Source organism: Trachypithecus francoisi, unplaced genomic scaffold (assembly GCF_009764315.1).
Source record: "Trachypithecus francoisi isolate TF-2019V2 unplaced genomic scaffold, Tfra_2.0 Lachesis_group15, whole genome shotgun sequence".
Classification (NCBI taxonomy): Eukaryota; Metazoa; Chordata; class Mammalia; order Primates; family Cercopithecidae; genus Trachypithecus; species Trachypithecus francoisi.
The window spans coordinates 89,196,628-89,222,021 of NW_022681460.1; the positions used below are offsets into that span (position 1 = coordinate 89,196,628).

The following is a 25,394-nucleotide window of genomic DNA, read 5'->3' on the forward strand; positions in this document are numbered from 1 at the left end:
AGGATCCCACTGTAATTGTGGATTTGTCTATTTCTCCTTTTCGTTAGAACAGTTCCTCTTTTACATATTTTTCAGCCCTGTTCTTTGGTTGGTGTATACGTATTTGGGATTCTTTATCTTCCCAGTAGATTGACACTTTTATCATTATGTAATGTTTTTCTTTGTCTCTAGTAATTTCATTTTTTCTAAATTTTACTTTATTTGGCATTAATATTGCTGCTTCTGCTTTCTGCTGATAAATGTTCACGATATTCATTTTCCATCCATCTTCTTTCAATCTACCTATTTCATCTGAAGTGAGTCATAGCATGTCTTTGAGTTATGTTTTTTAATTCACTCTACCAATCTCTGTTTTTTAAAAAAAGGATTTAAGTTGTGTACATTTAATGTAACTATTGATATGGCAAGGCTTACATCTCCTGTTTCATTTTTAATTTTCTGTTTGTTCTCTGTTTTTTGTTTCTTTGACACTGTTACAGCAGGAAGCAGTGTCTCATTATTGCCAAGTGGGGTAGAAATCCCAGGTTTCTCCTTCAGCTCTGTGACACCTTAGGAAGACAGGATTCTCATTATTATGTGGAGTGGGAGGGCTGACCCCCCACTATGGCTTCATTGACACTACCCATGTTGGGAGGGGTACGAGCATTGCCTCATTACTCGGCACTTGGCCACCCCTTACATCATGCGGTAGGGAAGCTGCTGATTGTGCTGGGCACAAGGCCCTGATTTTTCGGTAGATATCTTCTGACATCACTTAGTGGGAAGGAGAAAGGATGTATCAGTGCTTCTGAGTGGGAGTGGAAGTCCAGGCTCTCCTCCTGGTTTCCCTGACAGGGGTTGAGGAACTGTTATTGCCTTGAAAAGATGTAAGACCCAGCTCTCTACTCTGCCTTTTCTGACACTACCCCAGAAAAAATGGGGGAGTGCCTTCTTACAGCCAGGCAAAGAGCGAAGCCTAAGTTCTCTGTTCAGCCCTTATTGGTGTGGGTGAGCATAGAGACAATGTTTTTCTCTTTTTTTTTCTTTTTTTCCTGTGATGTTTGGCTAGAGTAGAATGGTTATTGTTTAACAGGTTTTCTGTTGTTGTTGTGTAGGATGTTCTTTAGGATTTTCCCTCTAGAAGAAAGAAAGGAACAGTCTTTAGAAAAGAGTACCTACCTCCTTTTCTATAGCAAAGAAAACTTTTTTTTTCTTTCTTGGCGACTGAGTTCTATCAAAAGTAATAAATAAATAAATAAATAAATAAATAAATAAATAAACATAAAAATCTTAGTAGCCTTAGCCAAAGCTCTTTGTGCCTGACATTAGTGTCTACTAGCTTATTTGTTTTTGTTCTTTATATTTTTGTGTGTGTCTTCTTTCTCCAGCTACCTAGAATGTAAGTTTCTCAAGAAAAGGGATCTTTTGGCTTTTATTGGTTATTTCTTTGTGTGTATATCTTTTGATAATATCTGGTTTTGTGCCTTTTTTTTTTTTGAGATGGAGTCTCGCTCTGTCGCCCAGGCTGGAGTGCAGTGGCCGGATCTCAGCTCACTGCAAGCTCCGTCTCCCGGGTTTACGCCATTCTCCTGCCTCAGCCTCCCGAGTAGCTGGGACTACAGGCGCCCGCCACGTCGCCCAGCTAGTTTTTTGTATTTTTTAGTAGAGACGGGGTTTCACCGGGTTAGCCAGGATGGTCTCGATCTCCTGACCTCGTGATCCGCCCGTCTCGGCCTCCCAAAGTGCTGGGATTACAGGCTTGAGCCACCGCGCCCGGCCAGGTTTTGTGCTCTTAATTGGATGATATTAGATCCTCAGTAGATGATAATTGTTCAATAAGAGGGAGTATTGAGTATTTTTAAATATTATATCTCTCAGTTCAATTTGTTATGAAACTTTATGCATTGGTTTCAAACGTACAGAAATATGGGGAGAGAGAACTCATCCACCAAAGGGCAATTTAATTTTTTAGAATCTTTAGAATTTATTTATTTTAAAATTTCTCAGTGACTCTCTTGAGTAAAACGTTTTAAAATATTTGTCTTCAGAGTAAATGATAATGAAATTCTGTTTTCCACTTGATCTGCTAAGAAAAGCATTCAAAGAGAAAATTTGACTGCAAAAATAAACTACTAAGTAACATAACTATAAAATTATGTTCATCACTATTTGTTTTAGAATTTTTAGTTATTGAATAAAACTATAGACACTATGTGTAGGTAGCTTATAGTGAATAGTACACTTTATAATGGTATGGTAAAATTTAACGTATTTTTAAGAACAAGCTAAATTATTAATCTATCTTTATTCTTTCAATTAAAGAATCTTCAATAAATCAGAAAACTAGGGAAGAAAAAGCAAAACTAAAAAAGATATAAGGAAGAAAATCTAAAGTATAAATCAAGTACAATATTCTACAAATAACAGGAGTGTGAGTTACATCACTGCATTTCCACTCAAATGTAAATATTAGAGATTTTCCTTATATTATCAACGCATTTCTGGGACTCAAGGATCCCACTCTGTTACAAATGACTAAACTTATTGAAAAGAACATTCAAATGCTGTCCAACTAAAATGAGACTGATAAAAGTTTTTCACTTAATTAAAAACCTCACTGCCAAATAAACATAAAATGAATGTGCAAATAATTTTAACTCATTAAATGAGGGAATCAGTGAGATGTTAAATCCAGTTCCAACACACATACATACTCACAAGCAAAAGTAAAATCGAAATGCCAAAATGAATTATAGTATAGTCAAACCTGATTATCAACCTCAAACATGTAATGTTAGTGTATCTTTTCTACAAGGCATAGATCAATTACTTATTTACTGGAAAAAATCATTTTATTGCAGTGAAAAATAATCATTTATATTACTATGGATAAGAATAATTTACATTTCTATCAATTTTCTACAAGGCAGTACAAGCTGTATACCTCTGTAGAATCACGTAATTCCCAAAAAGGTCTGCAAGACAATATCTAACTCTCCACCGAGAGAATATGTAGTAATCTTTTTTGTACTTTTCAAGTCTTGGACAACTTTTTTCCTGAAAAGCTTTAACAAAGTCCTGAAACATGGTATTTAGTAAAGGGTTAACTCAGCAGGCTTTGGGTGTTCAAACTTTATGTACATTCCAGAGAAAGGACTGGTCTTGGCTGGCTCCTTAGAGATACCTTATAAACCCTTGGATCATCCTGCCCGATGAGTGTTTTGTATACTTTGGACGTTTGGCCACTCTAACATCTGTTAGCATCGATAGCTCGTGCTAACAAGGTGATTTTTGATGAATATCTGTTTTTTTTTTTAGTTTTGTTTGTTTTGGTTTTCACCTGAGGTCCTTGGGCCACACTGTTTGAGTTTGACTTCTGAGGGAGTGCTGCATATTTAGTAGTTAAGGTCAGTTGTGTGTGCACTCCATGCTTCTGTGATTGACCTCCAGTAAAATCCCAGGACTCCAAGGCTCAGGTAAACTTTCCTTGTTAGCAACTGTTTGTAGATTTTGTCACTCATCATTGCTGGGAGAATGATGCTCTGTGCATGTGACTCCACCTGGAGAGGACAATTAGAAGCCTGTGCCTGGTTTTTCTTGGGCTCTGCCCCATGCACTTTTTTCACTGGCTCATTTTAATCTGTATTCTTTCTCTGAATAAATTGTAACCATGAGTATAACAGCTTTTCTGACTTCCTTGAGTCCTAATCAATCATTAACCTGAGGGTGTATATGCAGACATCCATATGATATGCAGACATCCATATATGCAAACATCCATATGTATATGATACATATGGATAAACATAATTTTGCTGGACGTTCAGGTAAGTGTTGATGGAGGCCTTCAACAAACAGAACTGAGAGGCTGAGACACTGATCTTGTTTCTTCAGGTCGATTTAGTTGTTAGGATAGTCATTTGTCAAAATCTACAGTGACAGCTTCCTAAATCTGATCACAGGGGATGCTGAGTAGGGTATTTATAGAAATCTCTGGACTTCTGCACATGGCGTCTTTAAATCAGACCCAGCTCATCTTCTCCAAGATGCCTCTCTATTGAACTCACCTCTCTGCTTCCCTGGTACTCTTCCAGAAGATAGTCTAAGATTATTTTATTCCCTTTCAAACTAACCGCAAAGCATAAATTCTATGACCTTCCTCAAGACCTGGCTTTTACTTCTCTCAATAAGAAACAGCTCTTGTAAATCAAAATCTTTGATTTTAAAACTCTTTTTTTCTGATCTGGCACAAAGAGTAGATTTTGGAAATAAAACATAGTATTCCTTATTTTTTCTCTCTGTACTAAAAAAAATCCCAATTTGTTTTCAACAGGGTGGTAAATTCCTTTATGTCATGCACTGCGCCCCCCCTTGGTCTATAATCTACTATAGATCATCTTTCGTTATTTGACTCTTATATTCTTATGAAAAGATTTTGACAATTGTGAAAAATGTTGTTCAATTTTAATAAAGCCTATCTTGTCAAGACAATTATCTCCCTAAGTATTCAAAATGTCTTTGAGTCTTAGAGCTAAACAATTACTAAAACTTTCTTTCTTCCCTGGGGAAATAATCCTTATGTCTTGGCTTTAATGGTAGAAGGGACACGGCAGAAGAATCTAGCTATTGATGAGGTATTATTTCCCTACCTTTGCTGCTCAGCTTTAAGACATTTGTACTTTTTCTACTGTAGGTACTACTTTGACCATTGATTGGCAAAGTCAAATGTTGCTAGTATGAAATGGCTGTTTTTTCCTCACACAAATATTTTTAGTTTTCTGGCAGGAAACTTGCTTTGGACATCTCTGAGAGCTACTATTTAGTCTTTCCTGGAACACTTAAGTGCACATATTTTTGAGAAGTAGGATTCCATGTTCCACAACTCCAAGGATGCCATTCACATCCATATAAGTTGTGGTTCAAGCAGTTTTATAATGAGCAACCTATGCAGTAAGCAGTGGCCCTGAATATACTCCAATTGTTTGACAGCTTTGTTTGTTAGAAAGAACAGCTGTCTTCAACTATGTTAAGGCTTCTACATAGAAGAGTTAAGATAATTGTTTTCTGTATGATTTCAAAGGCTAAAAAACTGTTCGAGTGTGTATATCCCAGATAAGCACAGATAAAGGTTAATAAAATGAAGAAATTTTTAACAGTAAGTGCTGCTCAAAAGTAAAGCAGATCACCTCAAAATAATGGAATTCCATCACTGAAGATGTTCAAATAAAATCTGGACACCTGCCTGGTACAGATACTGTATAGGGATTCAGTTATCATAATACATTAACAGGATAAAAGAATATTTAAATTTTCCTGTCTGAGATGCAATGATTCACGAGATCGTTAAAGCTGCTAGCACTCAGAGATGTAAATGGAATTTAAACTCATTCTACAACTGCCATTGGGTTGTATACAATTGTGATTATTATCAAGTTAGAGTTTTATGCCTCAATTCAGACAACTGACCTGGAATAAATTATTGAATGAGGAGTTCTGTATTCTTCTGCCAGATTTCATTAGACCAAGCCTTTGGGAGTAAATTAGCCCAATTTGAGGTTTAAAGTCTTTAAAAATATTAGCCAAGGAGCTTAAAGAAAGCAAGATGAGTCATAGTGCAGGACTGGGCTGGGCATAATTAATACCTGGCATGCCATCTTCAACTGATGGATAGTCACCTAGATCTTGAGGTTGAGGATTATTAGGTCATATCTAGAGTCAGCTCAAAATATACCTTGGATGATTAGTGATGGGAGGGACAAATGGTAGAATATACTGCACATATTTGCTGTCTCTCTCATGGAGACTACTTGGCCTGTTATTTAGGTAGAAGGCATAGAATTCATCTCCTGGGGCTGGGCAGGGTGGTTGACACCTGTAATCCCAGCACTTTGGGAGGCCGAGGTGGGAGGATCACTTGAAGTCAGGAGTTCAAGACTAGCCTGGCCAACATGGTGAAACCCTGTCTCTACTGAAAATACAAAAATTATCTGGGTGTGATGATGAGCGCCTGTAATCCCAGCTATTTGGTAGGGTGAGGTAGGAGAATCACTTGAATGTAGGAGGCGGAGGTTGCAATGAGCTGAGATTGCGCCACTGGATTCCAGCCTGGGCAACAGAGCAAAAAGAAAAAAAAAAAAAAGAATTTACTTCCTAGGAGATTTCACCTGCTTATGGCTTTAGAACTGAGCTGTGTAGGTCCAACAACTCAAAGCATCCATAGTCAATTAGGATCAGCATTAACTCATACAACTCAGAAGAATAGAAGGTAGAAATCAGAATGCCAGTCCAATAACTTGCAATTAGAATTATGACTGTCAAATTGATTAAAATTCCTGTGTCTTTTAGCTAGGACACTCAGGCTGCTGTGTCATTGAGATAGATGAGTTAATAACACTGATTAAGACTTCATGTATTACGTTATTACTTTCCTTTTTCAGGATATTGAAATTTACTCTAACTTTCTAACTCCTTGAGACTACATCCTTGTTTCCTGCCTTGACTGTGGTCATATGTTTGCACTTAATTCCTTCTGGAAGTGCTTCCAAAACTATTTGTGGTGAAGACCTAATTCATTTTCCTTTTCTGAGCCATCATGAATTAGTACTTTGATAAAATGCAATAAAATGAGTTATAAAAATAAAATTAAATAACGCAAAATATAAGCACAATTTCAATGAATGACCTCCAAATTTTTTATTAAAAAATTTAAGCCTTTACTGTTTCCTTTCCTTTCCTTTCCTTTCCTTTCCTTTCCTTTCCTTTCCTTTCCTTTCCTTCCCTTCCCTTCCCTTCCCTTCCCTTCCCTTCCCTTTCCTTTCTTTCTTTGGAGTCTTACTCTGTCATGCAGGCTGGAGTGCAGTGGCACAATCTCAGCTCACTGCAACGTTCACCTCCTGGGTTCCAGTGATTCTCCTGCCTCAGCCTCCCCAGGTAGCTGGGATTACAGGCACCCGCCACCATGACCAGCTAATTTTTGTATTTTTAGTAGAGATGGGTTTCGCCATGTTGACCAGGCTGGTCTTGAACTCCTAAACTCAGGTGATCCACCCACCTCCGCTTCCCAAAGTGCTGGGCTTACAGGTGTGAGCCACTGTGCCCAGTCTTTATTCTCAATTTCTAAACTATAATTCATAAGCAGAATAGTTAATGGAGTGTTTAATTAATGCTAACAAAGTTAGGGAAATATATAATAGCATGAAGCTTTATTTTGTATGTATTGTGCGAACACATTATACCCCATTAGGGTCCCTGTGTAATCAATGCAATCAGTACATTTGTATTCATTAAATGGAAATACAGAAGAAGTTTATGATTTTAAATGACTATAGATGTCTATATTAAATTTATTTAACATTTAATATATAAAATGTAGGCAGAGATGTTGATGTGTATAAAATGTACTTCAAATCAAGTCCTTCCTAAAACAATAAGCCAACTCCCAATGCAATACTGTTTATACATAAAATTATGATATTATTTATGTTATTTTGAGTGTTAAAATTTGGGTGAAATATGGGAAATATTTGATCAATAATAGTGTCAGAAGATGTACAATCACTGATTTGTTCCACAATCATAGACAAATGTTTTGTGAATACACAGGAGGGATATTTATTTCATACACACACCCTCAAATCCCTTTGCTCTGATAATGTTGACTCGATAAGCCACAATGATGACTTCTATCATGACAACCACTTGTAAGCCCTCTTAGTACAGTTTTATTAATCTATTAAATTAATAAATTTGCCATTAAACAAACACATTTGTAGCTAGTGCAGGAAACAGTGATTTATTATTCTTCTATCACTGAAACTTATTCATTTGAATTTCTTGCACATCACTCAGAGTGATTGAAATGTTGTGCTTTTCTAGATTTTGATCCTAGTACTATTTTAATCTGATTTTATTTATTTATTTATTTATTTATTTTTGGCTCTCAAGCCCCAGCATTTCCAATTTGTAGGAACTTTTATTGCTTCCCCGTGTTCAGATGTTTTAAGTAAGACTCACCAACATTTACTACAGTCTTTTGCATATTTCAGTCTTTAGGCTTGACTTCCTGGATGATACTTAAGCCCCGAATTCACAAGAAAAATCCTGTATTCTTAGAGGTCAGAGAGATTTTACCTTAGTTCTTAGCACAGCCATAACTTTTCTTATTATGTAATCCCAATGTTTTGCCATCTTAATACTGATTTTTTTGGGGATGAGAGAGTCTCTACGGCCTAGAAGGATCATCCCCTAGCATTACTCAGATGTACCTCTTAGTGGTGTATCTAGTGTCCAACTGGGAGAATCCACCCTTAGTAAAGCTGAAATCTTGCTTTTTCATGTCTACTTACACGTACACTGCATTAAAATATCATGCTCACTTATTTTTAGACACATTCTTCATAGAGTGGGAATGACATTGTCTCTGCCTTACAGAAAATGCAGACCATCTCTTTATGGAAGACTGGCCACATAAATGTCTATTGCAACCATGGCCTCTTCTGAACTTCATTCCTGTGGCTGCCTATCTAGAAGTTCATTTGGAAAACTGAATTTATCACTGTAATGGTTGCAATGTCATATCAACTTCCATGTCTAGGTACACAATTGCCAATAAAATAGTTTTACACTTAAACATTTCCTTTAGAGGGATGCTCCTTCTTGATAATTTGTGCTATCCTGAAGCAAAAAATAATCACATCTATTTATAATGAGAAAAGATGCATCTCCACTGGCAACCCCACTGGATATGGTTCTGTCAGACACTATCAGCCATACTTTGCAGTTATAATTTCCTAACTGATAAAAACATATCTCAGATGATCACATGAGCTCCCTCCTTATGCAAACTTAACAAGTAGAGATTTATATTATAGAACCACTACCCTCATTATTCCTTGTGTAGGGAATTCACAACGTGGCCAGCTTGTATATACTTTGCTTGTATATTAGATATCAAACATACCAAATAAAGATATAACCGATTCAAAAACCTTTGACTTGACCATGCTTTAAACTGCTTATGTAGAAGGACCACTATTATATTCACAACAATTAATTGTCATTTTACAGTGAAACAAAATTATAACAACATTCTCTAATGATCTAATAAGTGATAAAAACTGTTTTACTAGCTGTGGGGAAGGTATACATACAGTTAAGATAATGTCTCTTCTCTAGGAAATCATAATAAATTCCAAAATGTACATAACACTCCAATTGAAGCAGTGATAATAATCACATAAGGGCTATAATGGAGATACGCATGAAGTGCTAGCAGAGCACAGAGGACAGGATTAATTCTTACTTACGTGTAGGGATCATGGAAGGCTTTGAAGAAGATGATGAATATGGGTTGAAGCTTTGGAATTGGTTGGACTTTGAAAAGTTGATGAGGATGTAAAGGGATGGGTGGCCTGGTATAGTGGCAGGGGGTGGGAGGGCAGGCAATAGTGGAGGGAGAATGCATTTGAGTAAAAGGGAGAAACATCCAATGCAATTTCCTCCTTGCTGACTGTCATACATTTTTAACTTTGGAGGGAAGATGTAAGAAAATCTATTGAACCAATTGTTTTGGCTGCTCTGATGTGATCACAACATTGCTTATATGGATTGTCAAACAAGGGATGAGCTCATAAAAGGATATTAATGTGTCGTTTTTATTGAGCAAAGTAGCATTACAGAAAAGGTGATTTCAAAGGCACATGGCTCTTTCATTACAGCCTTCAGGGCAATGTTTGATCACTGAAAACAGGCTGCTTTGTTCCAGCTTTCTCTGATGTTTGGCATTATCCTGAATACATATGCTCTGACTTGGAAAGAATCAGTCTGTAAAGATTTAATAGATTTGAGATTTGCATATTCAAAATACATGTTTTATGGTTAAAATGAAATGAAAGCCATTTTAATATGTATGTCTATATATACACTGATATATTTCAGAAACACATGTCAGCAATTTTTTAAAAGCAATTACACATATTATGTGTTTGTTTTGAGATAATGAAAGTTGGCTATTTTTAAACTCACCATTTTAATTTATCATGAAGGAAAAAATATATTTTAAGACATGTTATATTGGTGTTAACAAAGTACAAGATTTCCAGTTTTAGGGACTTGAGCTTTGCTATATGTCCCTGTCACCTATCGTAGACATAACTTTCTAGTGCTGGACGTCTCTGAACACTTTCTTTATTAAAAATGAGTTAACAGCTTTCTTGGTTGAAGAAAATTGGAAGTCACAAAATATTAAGGAGAAATTATAAAAGATTAGCATTTACAAGATGTTCTTCTCCTTATGTGATTGAAATAAGTCATCTTTTTTCTTCCAAAAGGAAAGACTTGCTTGGAAAAAGACCTGAAGGGTCAAAAACTTTTCTTGTGGTGACCAAGACTCATGAAATTTGTTTTTATAGAATTCTCTGGCTTCTGTTCCATGTGAATTGGTATGAAATCTCACACAAATTTATCTTCTTATTTTGAATTACAATTGAACCTTTAAAAGAAAGATGACATTCCAACTCAGCCAATTTGATATGCATTACATTTGCAATTAGATAACCATTGCACTGAAATTAAGCCCGACAGACTTCAGCTGAGATGGGCTAGGTTAAATTATGTTCCATTTAATGTGACAAAGAAAAATTTTATTTCTTGCTCCTTTCCTTAAAATCCTTCCCTTTCCCTCTCTCCACTTATAACATCCTCTAACTCAATGACGCCCAGTGCTTTCTCTGCTTAACACATTCTCCCCTCTCTGTTAGTTTTGCAACAATTTCAAAACAGAGACTATTTTGTTATCCATTTGTTGCCTAGGCCAACGTTTGCAAACCTTAATGTACTTACAAATCATCTAGGGTTCTTGTTAAAAACACAGGTTCTCTTCTGTGGCTTTATCGCTTTTACTTTAAGTCAGTCTTGGGGTTGTCTTTGGTAAGACGAAATAATTATCCCCTAAAAAACAGAAGAAACTCACTACATTTCACCTGCCACCATTTGGCTTGGCTGTCCCCTCAAACATGGAGCCTTATTAGGGGATAAAACAATCCTTCTTGTGTTTTTTCCTGGAAATCATGGTATTGCACAGTGGCTCTAGCCAGTCCAGTCTTACTAAGGAGCTTTATCCTTGATCCATATGTCTAGTTTTCCTGGAGAAAAATGTTTTCATTTAATAAATAAAAGACAATGTAATATAAAAAAAAAAAAAAACACACAGGTTCTGATTCAGCATGTCTGGGGTCTAAGATTCTAAGAAGCTCTCAGGTGATGTAGTGGACCAAGGTTTGTATAGTAAGCACTTAGAGTACAAATAACCTGTCTTTAAATGTGTTCTTGGACCATGATAACTGGAAATGTAGATTATCTGACTTTGAGGTTGCTTCAGACTTTGAATTGCTTTTTTATTTATTGATAATGAATCAATAATGAATGCTCTGAACCATCTGGACTCCCTCTACTTCTCTAGTCTCTGTTTTTACCACTTCCTCTTTCTTACTTTACATTTTAGAAATAACAAAGTACTTGAAGTTTCCAGAATGTATCAGGCTCTTTCACACCTCAGTGCCTTTTCAAATACTATTTCCTCTGCCTGTCCTGGTGTCCTCTGACTCTTCCTTAAAACTCAAATCTGCCGTCATCTCCTCCATGAATCCTTCTCTAATCTCTTTTTCATGTAATTGCATAATTAAATGCCTTCAGTATACTCCCACAATGCCCTGTATTTCCTTTATTACACCTTTCTCATAATCTGTCACAATTGTCTCCTTAAATGTTCTTTCCCTTCAAGACAATGCTTCTGGGGGGAAGAAATAATGCTTTTTATCTCTGATTCCTTTTGCCAATAAACAACATAGTAGGTTTTTTTTTTTTTAATCAAAGTTTGCTGAATGAATGAAGAGGGGAAGTTGATGTGTTGTAGTCATACAAGAATGTAATTCGATATTTCTTCTCATGAAGTTTAAAATTGAATTGGGAGTCATAAAAACAAACATAAAAAGTTAAGTACAGGCTGAGATAATACTAAAGATATAAAATGTTAGTATGTGATTAATTGCCAAATGAGGATCATAGCAAATAACCATTCAGAGTCAATTGGAGGAAAATGTTACTGTGGATTTATTAGTATTTTTAATATCTCAATTTGTTCCACAAAGGACTTGAGCTGGCTGATAACACTATGTATTAAAGTTAATGAAAATATGAGCACATGTGTAGTTAAGTATGAGACAAGGAGAGGGTTATGGAAATATGTGCTCAAAGCTTGAGGAATGGATAGACTATCTTTAAGATGTATTCTGTAGATGTATTCTTCTTTTTTTTTTTTTTTTTGAGACGGAGTCTCGCTCTGTTGCCCCGCTCTGTCGCCCGGGCTGGAGTGCAGTGGCGCAATCTCAGCTCACTGCAAGCTCTGCCTTCCGGGTTTACGCCATTCTCCTGCCTCAGCCTCCGAGTAGCTGGGACTACAGGCGCCCACCACCACGCCCGGCTAGTTTTTTTGTATTTTTAGTAGAGACGGGGTTTCACCATGTTAGCCAGGATGGTCTCGATCTCCTGACCTTGTGATCCACCCGCCTCGGCCTCCCAAAGTGCTGGGATTACAGGCTTGAGCCACCGCGCCCGGCTTAGATGTATTCTTCTTGTCTGAAAAAGTGCTTCTTGCTAAGATATGGACAGTAATGTGGGTGTGCTGGATTTTCATACCTACTCTGCCTGGGAGACTGACTTCTGTGGGGACATTAGCAGCTCGCTTGTCCTCTGGCTTCTGGCAGAATTTGGTTAATGGGATGCCTTTGGAGAAGAGTGAGGTCAGGACATTTGTTTTCTTTGGTTGCTTAGAACCGTCTGTGCCTCTTTTTAAAGATGGCCCTATGATAAACCTTCTGAAATTATTCTAATTTGAGTGTGCCCTGTCACCTACTGGGACTCTGGTATGGCCTCAGAGTTGTTGTTTAGAGCTACATTGGATGTCAGGCTTAGTGACTTTTCTGACAACCATTAATGCCATAAAAACGTTTTAGGTGCATGTTGTATATCAGGAACAATTCTATGAGGAGGTGGTTCAATACAGAAAAATTCAGAAAACAAATTAGCAAACCTAAAATGCTGTGCTCATATACTTTACATTTAGTATGGCAAAGGCAACGCAAACCATCTTGGAAGTCAGGAACAATTGATATATATAAAAGTTCACAGCCCTGTATACCAGAATTAAGTTTAGTGTTGAGTTGTAAAGCAATAATATGCCAGAGATGTCGTTTTTAGGTTGTGTCTTTTTCACTGGGGGTAGATTATCCAGAATTTTTGCCTCTGCTCTTGCCTGTTGCTCATCTTCTGGTTATTATACTACTCACTGTTCTTCCATCAGGGAATATTAAAGGAAAATAAGTGAATGAAAACTTAGCTGTAGCACCCATGATAAAAGGTTTGTCAAGAAGAAGACTGAAATCCTAAAATGAAGCTTTTCAGTTTATCTGGGTTGGTCTGCCCCCTATCGCCATAAAGATATTCAGAATAGTTTCTAGCTTGTCAAAAACTAACAGATAAAAATGGGCAAAAAGTTTTACTTTCATGCTAATGAAGAGAACCAGATCTAATAAATAAATGTGATCCTCTTAATATGAAGCCCTAGTGTGCAACCCTCTGTCTCTTCATATCTGATTGTATGATAACCTTGTTTGCAGTCGTTACTTAGATCATTGTTGAGTCACATAAGCTTAATTTTGTGACCCAGCAAAAACAGATCATAAATCTCAGTTGTGGAAGATATGTTTGTAGTTTGACCATGGTAAGATGAGCTAAGGGCGCTAAGGAAACCATAAATTCAATTTACAAAAATAAAGAAAATAAGATTATTTATACTTGGCTCAGTGGATAAAGTGAAAATCTAATATTTTTCTGGTCTATGCTGTACATTTTGCCAAGCTTGATTAAATTCCTGTTTAGCAGGTAGCTAAGACAGGAACTGAATTAAAACACTTTATATGAAGCTTTTGAGTCTACTTTGTTTTTCACTGTTTTCTTTTTAAAAAGCTGTTTTAACTTTTCTTTCCTTTTAGGCTCTATTTATGAAATGTTTGGAAATGAATGCTGTTTTTCAACAGGAGAAGTGATTAAAATTACTGGTCTCAAAATTAAGAAGATCATAGCAGAAATTTGTGAGCAGATTGAAGGTTGTGAGTCTCTACAGCCATTTGAACTGCCTATGAATTTTCCAGGTACAGCATATTGCAACCACTTATCATTTGTACAACTATATTGTTAATATGATGCATATATACACAACTGAAAACAAGAAAATATGGTCTTTTTTTCACTCTAGGACAATGGGTGAAAAAAATCCAGAATTGTTATAGTTTGATCATTTTAAGAACAAATGGAAGGCAACTATTTTCTCCTTTTTTAAAATGAAAGATGTTTATCTTGTACTTAAGAAGTAATCTTTTTGGTTAACAAACATTTAGTGAGTTCCAATTCTATACACACCACTAGTTGTGCTAAATAATGAGAACCAAGAAATCAAAGATATATTTTCATAACTTCTGTAGAACTAAGTAATATCATTTAAGCATAGCCACCCTGTTCGCTATTCTTACTGTCATTACTCTAGCTCCTTGGATCACTATTGACCTTGCCCGTGTAATATTACTGAAAAGTCTCCCTGGTCTTTTTTTATCTAATTGACTCTACTCAGCCTTCCAAAACTAACTCAAGTATCATGCCATCTAAAAGACTTTTGCTGACCCTCTAACCTAATCTAGATTTTTCTTTTATGTTCCCACAGTATCTTGGGCCTCATAGCATACACCTCATTGGATAGTCATTGATGACTTTCTCATTTGTCATATTTTTTACACTAGGAGTTGGCAAACTTTTTCTATAAAGAGCCAGATAGTAAATCTTTTAAGCTTTGTGGCCAGAGGGTCTCTGTCACAACTATTTCACTATGCTATTTATGTTGTAGCACGAAAGCAGCTCTGGATAATACATAAACCAATGAGCACGGCTACGGCTCAATAAATCTTTATTTACAAAAACAAGTGGCAAGCAGGATTTGACTCATCAACTGTAGTTTGCTGAACTCTGCTCTAGACTAAAACTCCTTGACTTGAAATATGAACATGTGATTTTGTATTTCTGATACCAAGCACAATTTTTGGCACAGAGTGTATGCTCAGTAATTGTTAACTGGATGAATGAATGAATGACTAGTGGAAGAGAAAAATCTCGTAAACCTTTACAATATAATATGTTTCATGGTGTGATGGAAGTATACTGTGTTCTTTGTGGGGCTTGAAAAGGAGTATCAGACTATAGTTGGTTGTGTTTCAGAACAGGAATTCTGGAGCCATTGTACTTGAATCCCAGCTCTGCTACTTCTTAGCGGGATAACTTTGACAACTTATTTACCCTCCTTTCATGTAAAATGGGAATAATAATACTATCTATCTCCAAGCATTATTGGGAGGGCTACGTATTGAAATGTATTTAGTGCTTAGAATGGTACATGGCATACTGCAAAGTGCATTAAAAAGTGTTAGCTTTTATTACGATTATTAAGGTATTATGACTATCATTGGGGTCAGGAAAAGCTTTTTAGGGAATGTTTTAATTGAGCTGAGGTTGGAAGAATGAAAATATATTAGTTATATTGAAGTGAGGATTTTTTTTAAGTGCTCTAGTATCCAGTCCCCTTTCAAGTGAAACTTTACACATTGTTCAATTCTGTGTCTTTCTTACTTGTCTTTTATAACAATGATTCTCAAATTTGGCTGCACATTAGAATCACCTAGGGAGCTTTAAAAAATTCGGATGTTCAGGCCACTTACATGAGATATTCTGATTTGTTTGCTCTGTGGCAAAGTCTGGTCATCAAGGTTTCTTAAAGCTCCCAGTGTGATACTAATGAGCAGCCAGTGTTGAGAACCATTACTTTATAAGATGCCTCTCTTAAGTACTCTAATTAGATGTAACAATTCCCTTTTTAAATCACTATAGTCTTTCATGCCTTAATCATTGCATTTGTCACATTTTGCATGTAATTGAGGTTATTTGTGTACTTGTCTGACTACCACCATTTGTCTAATAGATCACAAGGTTGCTGAGGGCAGACTCTGAATCTTATTTATTGCAATAATCCCTAAGGTATTTAGAAAAAGATGAACATAATAAATAGTTAGTAAGTTAAAATGACTAGAATCTTTTGGTAGAAAGAGTTTTTCTTATTAGAATGGTGCAAACACTTAGTTTTTGGCTAACAGTTTAACTTGGGGAGTTGCCATTTAGAATATTCTTTTGAACTTCCAATTGGCATGATAATCTTGCATCTATTAAGCAGCAAATTGAAAATGATGTTTATAAAACAGTTTTATTGAAAAGAACAGGGTGAAAATGGAAGGGTAAAATGATTGGCACTGGTCAGGGTATACTTTCTTTTTTCAAAGAGAACTCCTAGATAATGACAAAAGGGATCCCAGATACTGGGATAATTCTTCTACATCAGCACTAGCGAGAAAGATAGAAATCAAGGACACTAATATTATTCAAAAATTTTAATCGCCGCATCTCTTTATTTATGCTATATTTAAAACTATTTAAGTTCTCAATTAGATTTTCAACTTAAAAAGTCAAATAGTATTTTAAAACATTCTTCCTTATTTGTGAATTTCCCAAATTTCCTTTTGCTGTTGATTTCTCATTTTATTCTATTATGGTCAGATGACATATTTTGTATGACTCAGTCCTTTTAAATTTAGTGAGACTTGTTGTTTTAGACTAATATATGATCTAGAGAATGTTCTGCATTCACTTGAGAAGAAAATATATTCTGTTTTTGTTGGGTAAGTATTCTACAGATGTCTGTTGGTTTATGTGTATTGTTCAAGTCTTCTATTTCTTTGTGTATCTTCTATGTACTTTTAGTCATTATTGAAAGTGAAGTGCTGATGTTTCCAGCTACTATTGTTGAATTGTTCATTTTCCCTTCAATTCTGTCAGCTTTTGCTTCATGTATTTGGGGGCTCTGATGGTAGGGGTATATGTATTTGTAATTGTTATCTCTTCTTGATAGAGTGATCCTTTTATCATTATATAATATCTTTTGACTCTAGCAGCAATTTTTGTTTTAAAGTCTATTTTGTCTGGTATTAGTATAGTCACTCCAGTTTTCTTTCAGTTAATATTTACAAGGTCTCTCATCTTTTATTCTTTTACTTTCAAACTACAGACAGTCCCTGACTTATGATGACATGATTATATTTTTTCAGCTTTACAATGATGCAAAAGCAATATGCATTTCATAGAAAGCATACATCAAATTTTGATTTTTGCTTTTACTAACTGCAGGCTAATGTAAGTGTTCTGAGCACATTTAAGGTAGGTTATGTTTTGAACTCCTTTGGGTAAATACCAAGGAGTGTGATCGCTGGACTGTATAGTAAGAGTATGTTTAGTTTAAAGAAACTGCCAAACTATATTCCAAAGAAGCTGTACTATTTTGCATTCCCAAAAACAATAAATGAGAGTTTCTTTTGTTCCACATCCTCACCAGTATTTGGCTTTGTCAATATTTTGGATTTTGGACATTTTATAAGGAGACACTTATGGTATATCATTGTTTTAATTTGCAATGTCCTGATGGCATGTATTCAGGATGTGCTTTTCATGTGCTGGTTTGCTATCGGTACATCTTTGGTGTTCAAATCTTTTGCTCATTTTTTTTTTTTTTTTTTTTTTTGTGAATTTAGCATTTTCTGCACCTATTTATTTTTCCAATATCGTAAACATTTTTTTTTAAATTATACTTTAAGTTCCTTTTGCTCATTTTTTCTAAAAAAATGGGTTCTTGTTTTTCTTGTTATGTTTCAATAATTCTTTTCATATTTTGGGTAACAGTCTTTATCAGATTTGCCTCTTGCAAATATTTTCTCCCATTCTGTGGCTTGTCTTCTCATGCTTTTGAGAGTATCATTAGCAGAGAAGTTTTTAGTTTTAATGAAGTCTAGGTTATCAATTCTTTCTTTCATGGATTGTGCCTTTGGTGTCGTATCTAAAAGTCACCACTAAATCCAAAGTCATCTAGGTTTTCTCCTATGTTATTGTCTAAGAATTCTGCATTTTACATTTAGGACTGTGATTCATTTTGAGTTAATTTTTATTAAGGGTATAAGGTATGTGCCTGTATTCATTTCTTTGCATATGGGCATCCACTTGTTCTAGCATCATCTGTTCAAAAGAGTATCTTTACTTCCATTGTATTTCCTTTTCCTTTGTCATAAATCAGTTAACCATATATGCATGAGACTATTCCTGGGCTCTCCATTCTGTTGTGTTGAACTATTTGTTTATTCTTTCACCAATACCATGCTGCCTTGATCACTGTTGCTTAGTAGTAAGTGTTGACATCAGGTAGTGCCAGTCCTTTAAACTCGTTTTTCTCCTTCAAAATTCTGTGGCTTTTGCATCTCCATATAAATTAGAGAATTCGTTAATATTCACAAAATAATTTGCTGGGATTTTTATTGAGATTGTATTTAATCTGTAGATATAGTTTGGAATAACTAACATCTTGACAATGTTGAGTCTTTCTATGGATGAACATAAAATACCTCTTCATTATTTCGGTTTTCGATGTTTCTCATCAGAATGTTATAGTTTTCCTTATGTTGAACTTGTACATATTTTGTTAGATTTATATCTAAGTATTTTATTTGGGGGAGTGATAATGTAAATGGTATAGCTTTTGTTTTTTTTTTTTTTTTTTGAGACAGAGCCTCGCTCTGTTGCCCAGGCTGGAATGCAGTGCTACAATCTCGGTTCACTGCAACCTCCACCTCCCAGGTTCAAGTAATTCTCCTGCCTCAGCCTCCCGAGTAGCTGGGACTACCGGTGCCTGCCACCACAACCAACTAATTTTTGTATGTTTAGTAGAGATGAGGTTTCACCATGTTGGCCAGGCTGATCTCGAACTTCTGACCTCGTGATCCACCCACCTTGGCCTCTCAAAGTGCTGGGATTACAGGCGTGAGCCATCATGCTCGGCAGTGTTGCATTTTAAATTTCAAATTTTCTTCTTTATTGCTGACATATAGGAAAACGACTTTTGTATCAATCTTATATCTTGTAAACTTGCTTTACTTTATCATTTATTCCAAGTGTAACTTTGCTATAATTACTTACTACTTCTAGGAGATTTTTTATGATTCTTTCAGATTTTCTACATAGAACTTGGTTGAGAGTTTTTCCACTTATGTTAATGAGAGATGTTTTCTTATAACACATTTGCCTGGTTTTGATATTAGGATAATGCTGGCCTCGTAGAATGAGTTAGGAACTACTCCCTCTGTTAATATTTTACAGAAGACATTGTAAAAATGTGTGTAATTTCTTGCCTAAATATTTGTTAGAATTTACCAGTGAATCCATATGGGCCTGGTGCGTTTTGTTGTGGGAAGTTATTAATTATTAATTCAATTTATTTAATAGGAATAGTCCTATTCAAATTGTGTATTTCTTCTTGTGTGAGTTTTAGCAGATTGTGTCTTTTAAGGAGTTGGCTTATTTCATACAGGTTATCAAACTTGCTGGCATAGAGTTGCCCCTGGTATTCCTTTATTATCCTTTTAATGTCTATTGGATTTGTAATGATGGTCCCTTTCATTTTTGATTTAAAAATCTGTGTCTACATGCCTTTTAGCTTAGTTAGCCTGGCAAGAGGCACATCTATTTTATTGATCTTTTCAAATAAACAGCTTGAAGTTTTGTTGATTTTCTTTGTTGGTTCGCTGCTTTCAGTTGCATTATTACTGCTCTAATTTTTATTTTTATTTTTTCTGCTTACTTAGGATGTAATTTGCTCTTGTTTTTCAAGTTTCTTAAGGTGGAAGTTTAGATTATTGATTTTTACATATTTTTTCTTTTCTAATATATACATTTGATGCTATAGATTTCCCTCTAAGCACAGCCTTCTCTGTATTCCACACATTTTGATGTTATATTTTTATTCTCAGTGAGTTTAAAACATTTTAAATATTTCTCTTGAGATTTTCTCTTTAATCAATGGTTTATTGAGAAGTATGTTGTTTAAAATTTCCAACTATAAGTGTGTTTTATGGCTTAGAATGTGGTCTATCTTGGTGAATATCAAGGTGAGCCTGAGAAGAAAGTGTAATCTGGTGTGGTTGGTTGGATGAAGTCATCTATAGATGTCCATTATATCCAGTTCACTGGTGTTTCTGTTGAGTTCAACTGTACCCTTAGTTTTTCTGCCTGCTGGATCTTTTCATGTCTGTAAGGGGATGATAAAGTCTCCAGTTACAATAGTGGTTTCATGTATTTCTCTTTGCTGTTCTCTAAGTTTTTGTTCTATTGACAGATGTGGTGTGCCCATAAACATAGATTTGTAATTGTTGTTTATGCAATTTTAAATCAGGTAGGACAAAAGATTTTCAAACAAGGCTATGTATTTAAACTGTCTTTTATATTTACCTCTGTAGTTATCTTTATTAGTACTCTTCATTTCTTCATATGAAGAGAGTTCTCTCTCGTGTCCTTTTATTTCAGCCTGAATGATTTGCTTTACTATTTCTTGTAGGGAAGGTTTGACAATGTCACACTTTCTCAGTTTTTGTTTATCTAGAAATTTCTTAATTTCTCCTTAAGTTTTAGAAGACAGTTTTCTTGAATAGAGAATTCTTGGTTGATAGGCTTTTTCTTTCAGCATTCTAAATATCTCATCGTACTGCTTTTGGCCTCCATAGTTTCTGAGTAAAAATTAGCTTTTAATCTTATTGAGGATATCTTGTACATGATGAATGGTTTCTGTTTTGCTATATTCAAAGTTTTTCATTTGCATTTGATTTTTGTTTTCCTTTTTTTAAAATTTAATTTTTTTTTTAAGTTCTGGTATAAATGTGCAGGACATGTAGGTTTGTTACATAGGTAAACGTGTTCCACAGCAGTTTGCTGCATCTATCAACCCATCGCCTAGGTATTAAGCCCAACATGCATTAGCTATTTATCCTGATGTTTTCCCTCCCCCAATACTCCCAATATCCCCAAAAGGCCGCAGTGTGTGTTGCTGCCCTCTCTGTGTCCATGTGGTCTCATTGCTCAGTTCCCACTTACAAGCGAGAACATCTGATGTTTGGTTTTCTTTTCCTACGTTAGTTTGTTAAGGATAATGGCTTCCAGCTCTATCTATGACCCTGCAAAGTGATCTTGTTATTTTTTATGACTGCATAGTATTCCATGCTATGTATGTACCACATTTTCTTTATTCAGTCTATCATTGGTGGGCATTTGGGTTGGTTCCAAGGCTGTCTTTGATTCAACCATTTGATCATCATGTGGTCTAGGCGTGAATCTCTGGGTTTAATCTACTCGAAGTATGATAAGTTTCTTGAATGTGTAGATTGTTTTTCATCAAATTTTGAAAGTTTTTGTCATTAGTTTTTTTATGTATTCTTTCTATACCTCTCTCTCTCTCTCTCTCCTCTCTCCTTTTAGGAATCCTATTATTCGTATATTCTTATGCTTAATGGTGATCCATAGGTCTTTGAGACTCTGTTCTTTTCTATATACATTTTTCCTCTGCCTCTGAAGGTATAATCTCAATTGAATTTTCTTCACATTTGATTTAAATTAACTATTTGGTAAGACATAATTCTCATACTTTTGTTCTAGTTATGTAGACGTGATTGTCTTTAGTTCTTTGCATATATTTAAAAAAGCTAATTTAAGTTTTTCTTCTCTAGTAAATCTGATATCTGGGCTTCCTTAGAGACAGTTTATGTTATTATTATCATTATTATTGTGATGATTATTACCATAGATTTAGGGGTACAAGTAGTTTTTGATAACATGGAGAAATTCTTTAGTGGTGATTTCTGAGATTTTAGTGCGCCCATCAACAAAGCAGTGAACACTGTACCCACTATGTAGTCTTTTAATCCCTCACCCCCTCCCAACCTTCCCTGCTAAGTCCCCAAAGTCCATTTATCACTCTTATGCCTTTGTGTCCTCTATGTAGCTTAGCTCCTACTTATAAGTGACAATATATGATATTTGGTTTTTCATTCCTGAGTTATTGCAGTTGGAATAATTGCATCCAACTCCATCCAAGTTGCTGCAAAAGACATTATTTCATTTCTTTTTGAGGACAAGTAGTATTCCATGGTGGGTATATACTACATTTTTAAATCCACTTGTTGGTTGATGGACAGTTAGGTCAGTTCCATATCTTTGCAATTGTGAATTGTGCTGTTATAAGCATGTGTATGCATGTGTCTTTTTCATATACTGACTTTCTTCCTTTGAGTAGATACACAGTAATGGAATTGCCGGATTGTTCTACTTTTAGTTCTTTAAGGAATCTCCATACTGTTATCCACAGTGGTTGTACTAATTTACATTCTCACCAGCAGTGTAAAAGTGTTCCCTTTTCACCAGATTTATGCTAAAATCTATCATCTATTTTTTTTGACTTTTTAATTATGGCTTTTCTTTCAGGAGTAAGGTGGTATTTCATTGTGGTTTTAATTTGCATTTCCCTGATTATTAGTTATGTTGGGCATTTTTCATATGTTTGTTGTTCATATGTGTATCATCTTTTGAGAAATGTCTATTCATGTCATTTGCCTACTTTTTGGTGGGGTTATTAGTTTACTTCTTGCTTATTTGTTTGAGTTCCTTGTAGATTCTAGATACTAGTCCTTGGTTGGATGCATAGTTTGCAAATATTTTCTCCCACTCTGTGGGTTGTCTGTTTACTCTGCTGCTTATTTCTTTTGCTGTGTGGAAGTTCTTCAGTTTAATTTGGTCCCATTTATTTATTTTTGTGGCATTTGCTTTTGGTGTCTTAGTCATGAATTCTTTGCCTAAGCTTATATCCAGAAGAATTTTTCTGATGTTATCTTCTAGAATTTTTATGGTTCCAGTCTTAGATTTAAATCTTTGATCCATCTTGAGTTGATTTGTGTATAATGTGAGAAATGGGGATCCAGTTTCATTCTCATACATGTGGATTTCCAGTTTTTCTAGCACCATTTATTGAATAGGGTGTCCTTTCCCGAATTCATGTTTTTGTGTGCTTTGTTGATGATCACCTGACTGTGAGTGGCTTTATTTTTGGATTCTGTATTTTGTTCCATTGGTCTATGTACATATTTTCATACAAGTACCATGTTGTTTTTGGTGACTATAGCCTTGTAGTATAATTTGAAATTGAGTAATGTGATGCCTCCATATTTGTTATTTTTGGTTAGTATTGCTTTGGCTATGTGGGCTCTTTTTTGGTTCCATATTAATTTTAGGATTGCTTTTTCTAGTTCTGTGAAGAACGATACTAGTATATTGGGAATTGCATTGAATTTGTAGATTCCTTTGGGCAGTTTGGTCATTTTCACAATATTGACTCTTCCCATCTGTGAACATGGGCTGTGTTTCCATTTGTTTGTGTTATCTATGATTTCTTTTAACAGTGTGTTTTAGCTTTCCTTGTACAGTTCTTTTACCTCCTTGGTTAAAATGTAAGGTTGGTTTTTGTTTTTGTTTTGGCTTTTGCAGCCATTGTAAAGGGATTGAGTTCTTGGTTTGATTCTCAGCTTGCTCATTGATGGTATAAAGCAGTGCTACTGACTTATATACATTGATTTTTAACCTGAGACCTTGCTAAATTTGTTTATCAGATCTAGGAGCTTTTTGGATGAGTCTTTAGGTTTTTCTGGATGTGCAATCATATCATTGGCAAATAGCAACAGTCTGCCTTCCTCTTTTCCAATTTGGATGAGCTTTATTTCTTTCTCTTGTCTAATTGTTCTGGCTAGGACTTCCAATACTATGTTAAAGAGAAGTGGTGAAAGTTGGCAACCTTGTCTTGTTCCAGTTCTCAGTAGGAGTGCTTTCAACTTTTCCCCATTCAGTGTGATGTTGGCTGTGAGTTTGTCATATATGGCTTTTATTATTTTAAGTTAAGTCCCTTCTATGCCTATTTTATTGAGGGTTTTTATCATAAAGGGATGCTGAATTTTATCAAATGCTTTTTCCACATCTATTGATACGATAATGTGATTTATGTTTTTAATTCTGTCTATGTGATGTGTCACATTTGTTTACTTTTGTATGTTAAACTATCTCTGTATCCCTGGGATGAAACCCACATGATAATGATGTATTATCTTTTTGATATGCTATTGGATTTGGTTAGCTAATATTTAGTTGAGAATTTCTGCATCTATATTCAGGGATTTTTATCTGTAGCTTTCTTTTTTTGTTATGGCCTTTCCTGGTTTTGGTGTTGGGGTGATACTGGCTTCATAGAATGCTTAGGGAGGATTCCATCTTTCTCTATTTTTTGGAGTAGTTTCAGTAGGATGGGTTGTAATTCTTCTTGGAACATCCGGTAGAATTCAGCTGTGAATCTATCTGGCCCTGGACTTTTTTGGGTTGGTAATTTTTAAATTACAGGTTCAATTTCACTGCTTGTTATTGGTCTGCTCAGGGTTTCTACTTCTTTGTGATTTAATCTAAGAAGATTGTATGTTTCCAGGTATTTATCCAATTCCTCTGGATTTTTCTAGTTCGTGCATGTAAAGGTGTTCATAGTAGCTTTGAATGATCTTTTGTATTTGTGTGGTATCAGTTGTAATATCTCCAATTTCCTTTCTAATTGAGCTTATTTAAATCTTCTCCTTTTCTTGGTGAATCTCGTTCTGCAGGGACAGCTTCTATTGATTGCTTGCCCTACCCCACTGTGTACAGGTCATACTTTCTTGTTCCTTTGCCTTTCCATAATTTTTGTTTGAAACTGGGTATTTTAAATGATATAATGTGGCAATTGTATAATCAAATTGTTTCCTTTTCCCAGGACTTGCTGCTATTAGTAGTTGTTTGTTTAGTGAATTTCTTAACTAAATCTGTAAAGTCTGCATTCTCCATCATGTGTGGCCACAGAAGTCCCTGCTTAGTTAGCTTAGTGCACAACTGATGTCTGAACAGAGATTAACTTACACAATTGAAACAACATTTTGAGTATGTGTTGAAGGACTCTGTTGTTCATTTGGGACCATTCTGTCAACATTCAGTCAGGCAATTGAAAATTCTAGCTTAGCCTTGAATTTGGGCTCAGGAAGAGCTGCAGTCAGCCAGAATTGAGAGGTAAAGGCTTGCGTGGGTCTTTCTTGAGTATGCAAACAGTCCTGGGCATGTGTTTAAAATTACTCATGTGACTTCTGGATTCTTCGGAGTATGTTGGAAATTTTCAATATCCTTATGGACATCTCATTTCCCAGATACTCTTTTTAAGCTTTTGGGTTAGCCAATTATTTTTTTCCCCACCAGTGCAGTTAGCCGCAAAAGTTAAACAATTTTCTTTTATTATTTTTGGCAACTGCTCTGAGGAAAAGCCTTTCCCCAATAATGAGTTCAAA

At 35.4% G+C, this 25,394-nt stretch overlaps 1 protein-coding gene across 4 annotated transcripts in view; it reads left to right on the forward strand.

Moving 5' to 3' along the window:
* THEMIS (thymocyte selection associated) overlaps positions 1–25,394 on the forward strand; it is a 203,236-nt gene that overhangs the window by 33,270 nt on the left and 144,572 nt on the right. For all 4 annotated transcript variants that reach the window (XM_033235524.1, XM_033235525.1, XM_033235526.1 and 1 more), the window contains exon 2: positions 14,028–14,186. In XM_033235524.1, the coding sequence (XP_033091415.1) occupies positions 14,028–14,186 (159 nt within the window). The remainder of the gene's footprint in view (positions 1–14,027; positions 14,187–25,394) is intronic.